General features: G+C 38.2%; 1 protein-coding gene across 3 annotated transcripts in view; it reads left to right on the top strand.

Moving 5' to 3' along the window:
• LOC127414222 (solute carrier family 4 member 11-like) overlaps positions 1 to 14,189 on the top strand; it is a 132,024-nt gene that overhangs the window by 52,997 nt on the left and 64,838 nt on the right. For all 3 annotated transcript variants that reach the window (XM_051652092.1, XM_051652090.1, XM_051652091.1), the window contains exon 2: positions 8,838 to 8,888. In XM_051652092.1, coding sequence (XP_051508052.1) covers positions 8,838 to 8,888 — 51 coding nt within the window. The remainder of the gene's footprint in view (positions 1 to 8,837; positions 8,889 to 14,189) is intronic.

Genomic DNA, 14,189 nt, shown 5'->3' with positions numbered 1-14,189 from the left:
GCCACTGGGGGCAGTGGTTTTGAATTTTGGTAAGTACAGACCGATTTCAGCAGCAAAACTTTTGACCTTCTATCGCCAAATTCAAAGTAGTTTCCATCCACATATTTCTATGCAAATTTTGGGATATTGCATAAAAAATGCTAGATAGAAACACCAAGATGCAAATAAAATCTCCAAAATGTGCTTAAACGTATATGCTTGCTTGAGGTGGATAAATAATCTACAATGGAAACACATTTTATCAAGTATATTCCTATACATTGTATATAGGAATATAGATGTCATGTGACTTTGCCTCAACAAGCCATGAGAATACATACTGTAATTCGCTCAGAGAATATCATCAGTATCTTCGCATAGCATCTGAATTGTTGCTTTGGTAATTTTGAAATGCTGGACATAAAGCCTGACATCAAAATGATTGGCTACTATTAGCTCCCAGAACTGTCTTGTACACTTTGGCCCCCCAGACACAAGTCATCTGCTGCTGAACGCTAGCAAACATGGAGTTTGTCAGAGCATTTTGTCTGCACACTCTAAACACCAAGTAATTCATTACATTAAATAAAAGAGTGGCTTCAACTTCTATTTTCATTTCTATTTTGCGCCAATTTCCCCAGAAATTACAGTTTTGTTCTCTTAAACACGAGATGGAAACACTGCTTTATTCGCAAATTGTTTTGTGATATTCCAGTTTTGCGCATAAATTTAATTCGGTACTTGAATTTGACTAGTGTGAACAGTCTGGTTTTGACTGAATTGTGTTGTTTTTGTAAGTTGGGCTGTATTGTATTTGTTTGCATTTCACATGTCATGTCTGAGGATTTGAATGTACCTTGCCTTTATTTGATTTGATGTGTGACAACAGCAGGTCTGTTCTCCAGGCATGAGCCAGCATTCTGTACCTACAGGAACCCCTAAAGAGGAAGTGTAATGGCTGAAGTCATACCCGTCCTTGGCCCTGAGTGAGGTTGAAAGGGCCTCGGTGCTACTTCCTCTATCAGTTCTGCTCACTTCCTGTGAACATCAACAGTCAGTGTGAGAGCCAAATCTGCAGTGAAAATAAGCACGCAGTAACATGGCGCTAGAGAAATATCTTTAAATCAGACTTTATGCCAGGGTTTGGTAAAGGTTGGTCAGACCAACCTGTAGCTGGAGGCAGCAGAACTGAAGCACCAAGTGAAAGGTCAGAGCCAGGGTAAATAGCACAGCGATTGCAGTCCCCTCCAGAGGGCCTGTAGGCATGGCTGGGCTCAAGGTGTTTCGTCTATGAGGACGGTCCTGACAAGAACACGCACAGAATACCAAACAGCCACTGTGTCGTCACTGACTTTGAATGGCAGGGAGGGAGAGGGTTGTTTTTTTACATCTGCCTCACCAGCCTATGCTTCTTTTAAATTATGTTAGCTCAGCTATGGCAGAACATATAAAGAATTACCTGTTTGCTGGCTTAAACCATTGCTGTAAATGCTGGTGTGTGATGCTGATAAGACCAATGTGGAAATCTTGCTTTAACTTGTCACTACACACATCATGTTTCCTGCCAGAGAATTCTCATTCTCATGTGGGAGTGTGACCTTATACAGTGACCTTGAAGCTTTTACTGTTATCACATATCTCATGTAAAGAAGACGGCATATTTTAGTTGACTATAGTGCTGCAACTAATGATTATTTTGATAATCGATTAATCTTCGATTATTCCTTCAATTAATCGATTAATCGGATAAAAAAGACATTTTATTTCCTGTATTTTATTCAAATATGATAAAACTGATATGATAAAAGGCGTAAGGATTTGGTTTGATTTACATTACTGAATTCATGATTCTATACTCTCACAAAACTTTGAATACAGCTTGAACCATGAAAAGTTAAGTTTGAATTTATTATTATTATTATTATTATTATTATTATTATTATTACTTTCAGTACATATGCAAAACAGTTCCTTTCATTACTTGTAAAACTTTATAGAACAAAAAGTACTGTTCATTAAAGAGTAAAATTATCCATTGGGATATGGGACAAAAAAATCAGTCCAGCAGTGGTGACACGAGAATAGAAATAATAATAATTCTGCCCAGCTGAAAAATTCATAATCATGTTAGATACATATGCATGTACACCGTCACTGATTACATACATTTTAAGTATTTTAAAATATTGTAGGTTTTAAAATAGTATTGTCGCTGATTACATTTTTCTAAACTATTCTTTTCAAAAATATGTGTATGTTTATCCAGTAAAATAATGTTTTTGCCATGGTATAAATTTACTGGTGGAATCAGACATTACATTTGGCATTATCAGGAGGACTTTCAAATATCAGGACCCTTAGCATCATTATACATTTTATTCAGTATTATACAGTTTAATATAGTACAATCACCTGTAAACGCTGTGCAAATTCACTCTCGCGCTGAAAAGTCTCATCCTGGTGTTCACTGTATTACATGCGCTCACATGATGAGAAACGATCTAAAACACTTTAAACCGCACACTTTGACCTCTGAGACATCAGCGTGACATCAATGAAAGCGGCACAATTGATTACATTGAAACCGAAAGCGCTGTATGATGTTGCACGAGTTTAATCAAAATGATTGCGCTCCCTTTCTCCATTACGATCGGTTTGAGTGACGTAGATGCGCGCGCGCGCTCGCTCAGTGAAGTTTAACAGATACTCACATGTGGTAAAAACAAACAGTTTTGTGAAATACATGGCTGATTTTGAATTCATAAAATGTATACATTATAAAATAGAAAATAGCAGTAAAATGTAAGTCATGCGCTGGAGAGAAACAACTCTTAAGCGAATCAAATGACACAACCACTCTTTCAACGCACCTGATGCAGCAACTGCTCCACATTAAACTGTATGCTTATTATGATCTTCTTTGAAGCGTTTATAAAGTGCTCTTGTGCGCTGGAAAACTTGGGTCCTGTTTTTCTGCTTCAACTTGTCAGCGCGAGTTTCATAATGCAATACATTTTCTACTGGGCTGTGAAGTGACGTCACTGATGTCATTGCATCGTTTTTCCATACAATGAAAGTAAATGGTGACTCAGGCTAACAGTCTGCCTAACATCTCCTTTGTATTACACAGAAGAAAGTCATACAGGTTTAGAACAACATGAGGATGAGTAAATTATGACATTTTTCTGGGGGGGTGAACTATTATTTTAAAAAGTCCTGCGGTGTGACAAATGAATGTTAAAAGTACAAATAGGCCATTTCCATGTAGTATCTTAATTATTACGAGTCATAAAACTGCAAGTATAACAGTGATACAGTAATACAAAACACTGTTTAAAATAGTTATAGGCATGATATATAATGATGTTGCTGTTTTTTTTTTTTTTTTTTTTTTTTTAAACAGTATTTTAGTTTTCTAGACTTTTGTTGGCTAGACTGTTCCACAGGGTATGTCTTTGCTGTATATAAACCTTCAGTCTTTGGCAAATATTCTTAACTTTAAAGAAGTATTCAGTTAATACAAAGTACTATATTTCTGTCTTATTGTAAAACATGTAGAAATCCCTCGTTTGGCTTGCCATTCTCAGCTGATTGGGATGTCATCAGCTTTATATCAAGAGACAGACTGTTTCCTGCACTGACACATTCAAACATATACAGGTGCATCTCAATAAATTAGAATGTCGTGGAAAAGTTCATTTATTTCAGTAATTCAACTCAAATTGTGAAACTCGTGTATTAAATAAATTCAATGCACACAGACTGAAGTAGTTTAAGTCGTTGGTTCTTTTAATTGTGATGATTTTGGCTCACATTTAACAAAAACCCACCAATTCACTATCTCAAAAAATTAGAATACATCATAAGACCAATAAAAAAAAAAACATTTTTAGTGAATTGTTGACCTTCTGGAAAGTATGTTAATTTACTGTATATGTACTCAATACTTGGTAGGGGCTCCTTTTGCTTTAATTACTGCCTCAATTTGGTGTGGCATGGAGGTGATCAGTTTGTGGCACTGCTGAGGTGGTATGGAAGCCCAGATTTCTTTGACAGTGGCCTTCAGCTCTTCTGCATTTTTTGGTCTCTTGTTTCTCATCTTCCTCTTGACAATACCCCATAGATTCTCTATGGGGTTCAGGTCTGGTGAGTTTGCTGGCCAGTCAAGTACACCAACACCATGGTCATTTAACCAACTTTTGGTGCTTTTGGCAGTGTGGGCAGGTGCCAAATCCTGCTGGAAAATGAAATCAGCATCTTTAAAAAGCTGGTCAGCAGAAGGAAGCATGAAGTGCTCCAAAATTTCTTGGTAAACAGGTGCAGTGACTTTGGTTTTCAAAAAACACAATGGACCAACACCAGCAGATGACATTGCACCCCAAATCATCACAGACTGTGGAAACTTAACACTGGACTTCAAGCAACTTGGGCTATGAGCTTCTCCACCCTTCCTCCAGACTCTAGGACCTTGGTGTCCAAATGAAATACAAAACTTGCTCTCATCTGAAAAGAGGGCTTTGGACCACTGGGCAACAGTCCAGTTCTTCTTCTCCTTAGCCCAGGTAAGACGCCTCTGACGTTGTCTGTGGTTCAGGAGTGGCTTAACAAGAGGAATACAACAACTGTAGCCAAATTCCTTGACATGTCTGTGTGTGGTGGCTCTTGATGCCTTGACCCCAGCCTCAGTCCATTCCCTGTGAAGTTCACCCAAATTCTTGAATCGATTTTGCTTGACAATCATAAGGCTGCGGTTCTCTCGGTTGGTTGTGCATCTTTTTCTTCCACACTTTTTCCTTCCACTCAACTTTCTGTTAACATGCTTGGATACAGCACTCTGTGAACAGCCAGCTTCTTTGGCAATTAATGTTTGTGGCTTACCCTCCTTATGAAGGGTGTCAATGATTGTCTTCTGAACAACTGACAGATCAGCAGTCTTTCCCATGATTGTGTAGCCTAGTGAACCAAACTGAGAGACCATTTTGAAGTCTCAGGAAACCTTTGCAGGTGTTTTGAGTTGATTAGCTGATTGGCATGTCACCATATTCTAATTTTCTGAGATAGTGAATTGGTGGGTTTTTGTTAAATGTGAGCCAAAATCATCACAATTAAAAGAACCAAAGACTTAAACTACTTAAATCTGTGTGCATTGAATTTATTTAATACACGAGTTTCACAATTTGAGTTGAATTACTGAATTAAATGAACTTTTCCATGACATTCTAATTTATTGAGATGCACCTGTATATAAAATATGTATAAAAATACATCCTGCAGAATATAATGTAGCGCTGCAACAACTAATCGATAAAATCGATAAGTATCGTTAATGGAAATCATCGACAACGAATTTCATTATCAATTAGTTGGATATTTGCAGTAAGCACGGAGAAGCCCGTCAGTGACGTCACTTCACAGCCAAGTGAAAAATGTGTTGCATGATAAAACTCGCAGAGACAAGTTGAAGCGGAAAAACAGGACTCAAGTTGTCCAGCGCACGAGGGCACTTTATAAACACTTCAAAGAAGATCATAATAAGCATACAGTTTAATGTGGAGCGGTTGCTGCTTTAGGTGCGTTGACAGAGTACTTGTGCTGTTTGATGCGCGAGAGTTGTTTCTCTCCAGCGCATCACTTACTGCTATTTTCTCTGTTTTATAATATAAACTAGTTATGAATTCAAAATCAGCCGCGTACTTCGCAAAACTGTTTGTTTTTACCATATGCGAGTATCTGTTAAACTTCACTGAGCGAGCGCGCGCGCGCATCTACTTCACTCAAACCGATCGTAATGGAGAAAGGGAGCGCAATCATTTTGATTAAACTCGTGCAACATCATACAGCGCTTTCGGTTTCAATGTAATCAATTGTGCCGCTTTCATTGATGTCACGCTGATGTCTCAGAGGTCAAAGTGTGCGGTTTAAAGTGTTTTAGATCGTTTCTCATCATGTGAGCGCATGTAATACAGTGAACACCAGGATGAGACTTTTCAGCGCGAGAGTGAATTTGCACAGCGTTTACAGGTGATTGTACTATATTAAACTGTATAATACTGAATAAAATGTATAATGATGCTAAGGGTCCTGATATTTGAAAGTCCTCCTGATAATGCCAAATGTAATGTCTGATTCCACCAGTAAATTTATACCATGGCAAAAACATTATTTTACTGGATAAACATACACATTTATTTGAAAAGAATAGTTTAGAAACATGTAATCAGTGAAAATACTATTTTAAAAACTATAATATTAAAATACTTAAAATGTATGTAATCAGTGACAGTGTACAAGCATATGTATCTAACATGATTATGAATTTTTCAGCTGGGCAGAATTATTAAAATTTCTGTTCTCCTGTCACTATTGCTCTCTGCTGGGCTGATTTTTTGTCCCACTCCATGCCCTATGGATCATTTTACTCTTTAATGATGAGCACTTTTTGTTAAGTTTTATAAGTAAAGGAACTGTTTCTAATAATAATAATAATAAATTCAAACTTAACTTTTCATGATTCAAGCTTTATTCAAAGTTTTGTGAGAGTATAGAATCATGAATTCAGTAATGTAAATCAAACCAAATCCTTACGCCTTTTATCATATCAGTTTTTTTTAAAAATCATATTTTAATAAAATACAAAAAATGTTATCAGAGTAATCGATTAATCGTAGAAATAATCAAAGATTAATTGATTATCAAAATAATTGTTAGTTGCAGCCCAAATATAATGCCACAGCCTCATGTGTTTTTGTACTCTCACCGAAGAGAAATTCAAGACAAGCTTTCTTGTCAGTATGTCTGGCTGATAGGGCTGGGCGATACATCGAATACCCACGATGTAATCACGATGATTTTACTGACAATATACAATTAAACAATATCGTGAATATCGTGATGATTTTTATGAGCCTTTTATTTGGCCATTAAGTTTCGTAGAGGGCATCAGTAGACTAATTTCACGATCATTCAGGGCTGTATAATTAATAACAAAATAATAAAAAAATAAAAAATAAATAAATAAAAAAACATCAAAATGGGAATATGATCATATGTGATTGTTTAACTTCCAAAGGCTGCGATTAAAGACAGATAAACATTTGCTGTGTCTTGTTTGGAAGTATGCGTCCTCCGGAGGTCGCATTTGTCGGCCGCATACGTCATCGAGGCTGTCTCATTTCATTTATTTATTTTATTTTTTAATTGGGAATGCAAAAAAGGTTAACAATTGTATAAATGTAAGTGCATATACTTAAAAGGCATTGACAATAGATAAAAAAATAAGAAAAAGAAAGACAAAAAAAAAAGAAATGAAACGAGACAGCCTCGATGACGTATGCGGCCGACAAATGCGACCTCCTGAGGACACATACTTCCAAACGAGACGCATCCCTGGTCTGTGTGCGCTTCAGAATGAACCGGCGACACGATGATCTATGTGCACGCGCGTGGCGGCGGGAGCTCGTGTTTTTAGCGCAGTTCACCGGCATTGTGAAGTACTGCAGGTTCAAGCATTCGTGCAATTCCAAACATAAAGTTGTTATACAAATCTACAACACGGAACAGTAAAGAAGAGTTTGACAGTGGTTCACAAGATGCAAAACTCATAACTGTCAAACAAACATTGCACTTCCCGTTTCATAATAAAAGCTTCAGGTGAAGGTGAAATAAACATGACTGCACTTGCAGTGTCAAAATAAAAACCCCAGTTATAAATAGGACATAAATATACAGTATTAATTTAATAATAATAATAATTCAGTATTATATTATAATAATAAACTTAACTGGGTTCCACAGTAATCATTTTGTATGATGCAATATTCATCTGGTTTCCAAAAAATAAGTGAATTAGTATTTGCACACCTTGTTCATTCACAAAGAAAAATATTTTAGTAAAAAAATGTATGAAGGTAAATAAGATTTTTATTAAGTTTTCATATATGATTGTATGTTAAATATAAGTATAAACGTACAAATCAATGAAAATTATTACATTTTACTCTCCCTTGTGTTAATTTCGTGAAAAACTGAGGGAAACATGCCTTCATACAGATTTTTATTTAATACCTTTGAAATATTAATTCTACTTGGCTACGATGGATGTTTAGATGAATTGATGATTCCTCTGATTAAAAAAAAAACAAAAAAAAACACACTTTTATGCAATTTCAGAGCAAAAACATAATTATCAAGATATATATTGAATATCATCAGTTTGCTGAAAAATCTTGAGATATAATTTCTGAAGCCATATTGCCCAGCCCTACTGGCTGATGAATTCTACTCGGTACGACAGAACGGAGATAAGTGCAAATTGTGCAAGTCTTTTCAGACGGTTTTATTGTGTGTTCATTATTTTCATACCCTGAAATGAGTACAGTGTGGTATACCTATGGATGCTCTCTGTAGGAATAGTATTTCTCAGTAGAGGGGGGTGGGGGACTAGAAAGAGGGGTACTTGACAATTAAGGGAGTCAGAAAGTGGGTAAATAGAAACCTCAGTCATGGCTGACTTCACCTCATAAATATCCCCTTAAATGGCATCAAATGGATGGAGGCCACAGGTGTGGCAGTGTGTGTGTGTGCTCCATGTGCATGCGTGTTTATATCTGTAAGTTCTGGCTATGTTTTAGAGTTTAGTGCCCAGCTTAAGGGCATAACTTGTGTTAAAGGGAAATATACAAATATGCATCATATTCAGATGTGGATATGTAAATAAAACCTGTTAGGTCATTTACCTCCCGTACTGTTATAATAAGAAACACATACTCATCATGTTTTATTAAACAGGCACACGCACATTTACACACACACTTTTTTTTATGTCTCTTGTTAATTGTGGGTTTCATTTTGTCTTTCAGAGGCTCCCTCCTCAGGGATGGCTAAGAATGGATACTTTTATCAAGAGATGGGTGAGTAAACGTTTGAAGTTGGTTAGTGTGTTTGTTTGTTTTAGCATATAGCCGGGAGGAGAGAGTGTGAAGGTCGAGCCGGGAGTTAAACAGAGGAAGAAGGAAACTTCCTGCTGTAATATTTAAAGCATGTCTTCTTCTCAGACTTGCATGAAAATTCAAATTGTATTATTGTGTAGAGCTGGGTAAAAATATAGATTTTCAGATTAAATACGATCTTCATTTGAACGATCCGGATATCGATTCTTAAAATCACAAGATTGATCTTTTGCTGTGCTCATTACGTCGATCGTGTTCAACCATTCAGACAACCTCTGGCCAAAAGGAAAAGAAAGAAGAGAGAGAAACTACACAAATAATGAGAATCTTGATTTCTTTCTATTTCCTCAATATGGTACCTGCGCTGTATGTGTGCGCTTATGTGCGTGTGTGCTCTGCGCTTACAGAGTTGCAGTATTGCAGATACGCGTCTAAATGGCAAAATACACTTAAAAATACAGTGAGAATTTCTGTCTTATTGAGGTATTTATGTAGACACAGTCAGTTATGTTTTGAACACAAACAAAGATTTTTAGAAGAATATTTAAGCTCTGTAGTTTCACACAATGCAAGTGAATGGTGACCAAAATTTTGAATTATGAAAAGCACATTAAGGCAGCATAAAAGTAATCCTTAAGACTCTAGTGGTTTAATCTGAAGCAATCTAATCCTTTTTGGGTTAGAGCAGACCAAAATGTAACTCCTTTTTTACTGTACATCTTGCCATTGCAGTGTCTAATAAACTTACAAAGATAATCCCATTCTACCATATCAAATGCCTTTTCGGCGTCAAGTGAGATGGCAGCGACCGGAGTCTGATCATTCGCCACTGACCACATGATATTGATGAAACGCCTAATGTTATCAGAAGAGCTAAGGCCCCAAATAAACCTCACCTGATCTATATGTATAAGAGATATCATAACTTTACTTAATCGGTTAGCCACAATTTTTTACAATATTTTATCATCTAGCTGGATCAGGGAAATTGGACGGTAACTTTTACACTCGCTTGGATCTTTGTCCTTTTTAAGAATCAGACTGATCCGGGCTTGCTTCATGGTTGGCGGAAGTTTTCCATTCTTTAATGATTCCGTATAAACTTCTAGCAAAAGCGGAGCCAATTCTGTAGCATAAGATCTAAAAAACTCAGCGGCAAAGCCATCTGGCTGTAGGCAAGGCCTTAATTTCCTCGCCAAGCTCCTCCAAGGTTATCTCAGAATCAAGAGAATTGTTTTGCTCAGCCGTCAGTTTAGGAAGTTCTAATGGTTCCACGAAGTTTCTAATATCGTCATCCATAGACGAAGATGTGGAACTATATAGATCAAGATATAATTCTTTAAAAGCATTATTAATATCAGTGGCTGAGGTAAATATTTCACCACCATCAGATTTCACTGAGGGAATGGTAGAAAAATATTCTCTCTGTTTCATATGTCTAGCCAGAAGTTTTTCTGCCCTTTCCCTTGACTCAAAGATGACTGTCTTGCCCTGAATAGCCAAAACTCCACCTTCTGCGACAAAATAGTATTATATCTGTATTTCAATCGAGTCAATTCTCTGAGGCCATCAGACGACATTCGGTGCTTCAGTTCTGCCTCGGCACTTTTAATACTCCTTTCCAACTCCGAGTTCTCGTGCTTTGGATTTTTTGGTGAATGAGTCATACTGTATGATCCGACCCCTAAGAACCGCTTGAAGTGCCTCCCAAACCATGCCCACAGAGGATACTGAGGACTATAAACATTGATTTCAGCCTTTAGCATTTGTTGGAATTCAGGATTTTGCAAAAGGGATACTTTAAAGCGCCAACTATATGATTTCCATTTCTCCATATGTGGCAACACCTCTAAACTCACCAGGGCGTGATCTGAGACTAAAATGTTTCCAATTGAGCAATCAACAACAGATTGAAATGAGGGACTTAGATATAAAAAAATAATCTATTCTAGAATAAATCTTATGGACTGATGAAAAAAAAATATATAGTCCCTACCAGATGGGTTCAAAAGTCTCCAAACATCTCTAAGACCAAGATTTTTACACATCCTGTGAATCGTCAATGTTGCTCTAGGGGACTTGCACACTTTTGCTTCACTATGATCAAGGACTGAGTCCATCAAAAGATTAAAGTCTCCTCCCAATATTATATCATGAGGGGTGCCAGTGGCTTGCAACATCCCTTCAATATCTTTAAAAAAAAAAACCCTGATCATCACGTTAGGTGTGTATATATTAGCCAAAATAAGACTTTGCCCCTGAATTTCTGCTAAAACAATAATGACTCTTCCTAATTTATCTTTAATCTGTTTGAGACATTTGAATTGTATTAGTGTAATGACTCCCCTGCTCTTACTTGAGCCAGCACTAAAGAAAAAATGCCCACCTCATATCAATCCAAAATTTTCAGCTTCCTGCAGGGAAAGGTGCATTTCTTAAAGAAACACTATATCATATTTCTTACTCTTAAGAAGAGAAATAACCTTCCTTCTTTTTATGGGGTGCCCCAACCCATTCACATTCCATGTGGAGAGAGACAGTCCGTTCATATTAACACTTTTGACATTTTGACATATGAGAAAAAATAGATTGTGTGTCAAAAACAAAATTATAAAGACCACATTCCAACATTAGTGCAACAATCAAACCCCGAACTTCCCCCAGAACCAAACAAACAGACAAAAGAAAAACATGCGCATTAACCCTGCGCACGACAGTGCCAACTGGCGTCCATCCTTCTAAACTCAAACCGTCCATGTACGCCTACGAGATCTCTCATGACAACTTTGCTGTCGGATTGCTCAAGTCTGGTGTTTCTATAAAAATTTTGTGAGACAGAGTTACACAACAAGAGATAATCTATAAAACAAACTCCAGCCAATAGGCAGAATAAACACGAAGAACGTGTAGACTCATCCACATAACTGTCCTGAAGGTGTGTTATTCCACAAAACAAACTCCAGCCGCCAGGCGGAACCAGCACAAACAGAAACAAAAAAGGCACTCAGTTTCCTCGAACATTCAAGTGAATATTCAGTGAGTCAATCCATTCGGCTACAACGTGAGTACCACAAAATAACTTACTCCATTGACTTTATGAAGGACATCGCTTGCTGTGGGCATGTGAATGTTTTACAGCCATCCTTAGCATCTGTTCTCAATTTGGCAGGGAACATCAGTGCAAAAGCGGCCTTCCATTGATGTAAGAGTTTCTTGCATTCCTTGAATCTATCATGTTTCTCTCGTAGAATTCGCAAAGTCTGGGAACAAGAAAATGCTGTGGTTCTTCCAAAAAAGTCTTCCTTTGCTCCTTGCTTCGTGTAACACCAGATCTTTATCAGATGATCTCAGAAATTTGGCCAGAATTGATCGGGGCCTGTCTCCCTTAGCAGATCGCCGAGCCGGAACCCTTTGAGCTCGCTCAATTTCCAGCTTATGGCCTGTTATGTCAAGCAGATTCGGAAAGAACCCTTCCAGGAATTTCACCATATCCTGGCCCTCTTTGGCTTCAGGAATTCCAATGATTCGGACGTTATTCTGGCGGCTACGGTTCTCCAAGTCCTCCAAATTCTCCCAGACATGCTCCAGATCCACCTTGGTCACTAGTGGATTAGCAGTTAATTCCCTCTCCAATGACTCCAGATAATCCATTTCTCGACATCCCCAACTCTTGTTACCACCGCAGAGAATGTCGCTTCCATGACAGTGATCGATTGACGTATTACAGCAAGATCCTCCAAGTCATCATTGACCTTCGTCAGCATTGCAGACACGTTCAACATTTCTCGCCAAATTTCCCTCATTTCTCCGACCAGATTGGCTCCCTGGCTCAGGGCTTTCTCAGGGGTATCCCGCAGTGGTTCCCAAAGTAGGTTATAAGTAAGTTGATTTCCAGAAATCAAATAAAATGTTAAAATGATTAGAAATAGTATATTTTACCCATAATTGTTACAAAAGTTAAAAATAGTCGTTAAATTAAAAATAAAACCATGCAAATAAAAATGTCCTTGTCCCCTCATGACCCCGGAGGTGATTGGACAGATTAACGACATATTAGCATCAGCATCAGTTGCAGCACGTCATTTTACAGCACCCATAAACATTCCGATATGTGCACATAGGTCATTTTTTAGGCTTTAAGTTTACAATATTATTTTTGTCGAAATGAAACATTGGTTAATATCGAAAGAGAAATCAGGGAGGCTAGCAGAGAGGCCAGCGGAGGAGTGCGGTGAAGCACCACCGTCAGAAAGGCCATCGACCTCAGGTATGGGAAGAGACCAGCGTGTGCATAAGGAGGACATCCATCAACAGTCGGATCAGCCTTACTCCAAGTGCCGAAAGTATCGAGAGTAATTTATCCAGCAAGGATTCACATGTGTCATCGTCAACGAAATACAACATCCCCAATGTGTAGTGTGCACTGAGGTGCTTGCACATGAAAGCCTAAAGCCTGTAAAAATGCTACGACACTTAAAAACCAAGCACCCCTCTCTCGTTGCTAAACCAGTAGATTTTTTCCGGCGAAAGGAGCGAGAGTTGCAAGGCCAAAAGAAAGTCCTAACTAAACAGACAACAATCCCTGCCAGTGCTCAACAGGCATCATATGAGGTGGCATATTTAATTGCTCAGGCAAAAAAGCCACACACGGTCGGGGAAACCCTTATCAAACCCGCAGCTATAGCTATAAGTCGGGCTATGCATGGGGATAAACTGGCCCGTGAGCAGTGCCGCTGTCTAACGGGACTATTGCCCAGCGCATCTCCAGCATGGCCCAGGACATAAAGTGTCAGCTGGTGGACAGAGTGAAGAAAGGGAAAAAATACGCTTTACAGTTAGATGAATCCACAGATATATCAAACTCTGCCCAGCTGCTTGTATTCGTCAGATACAGTTTTGACGGAAAACTTAACGAGGACATACTGTTCTGCACCCCGCTGGAGGGAACGTGCACAGGCGAGGACATTTTCACAAAACTTGACAACAGACTAAAAGGAGAGGGACTGTCTTGGGATGAGTGCATCAGTGTGTGTACAGATGGTGCTGGAGCGATGCTGGGGAAAAGGAAAGGTCTTAAAGCAAGAGTCTTACAGGTGGCACCTCACGTAAATTTCACGCATTGTATTATACACAGAGAAGCTCTTGCGAGCGAAACACTTGACCCAGAACTTAAACGTGTTCTTGAGACTGCGATAAAAATGATCAACTACATAAAAGCGCGTCCACTCAATATCAGGCTATTTGCCACTCTCTATAACGAAC

The sequence above is a fragment of the Myxocyprinus asiaticus genome, chromosome 23, assembly GCF_019703515.2.
Source record: "Myxocyprinus asiaticus isolate MX2 ecotype Aquarium Trade chromosome 23, UBuf_Myxa_2, whole genome shotgun sequence".
NCBI classification, from domain to species: domain Eukaryota; kingdom Metazoa; phylum Chordata; class Actinopteri; order Cypriniformes; family Catostomidae; genus Myxocyprinus; species Myxocyprinus asiaticus.
Note: the sequence above shows the minus strand (reverse complement) of the source record. Positions and strands in the feature narration are given on the sequence as shown.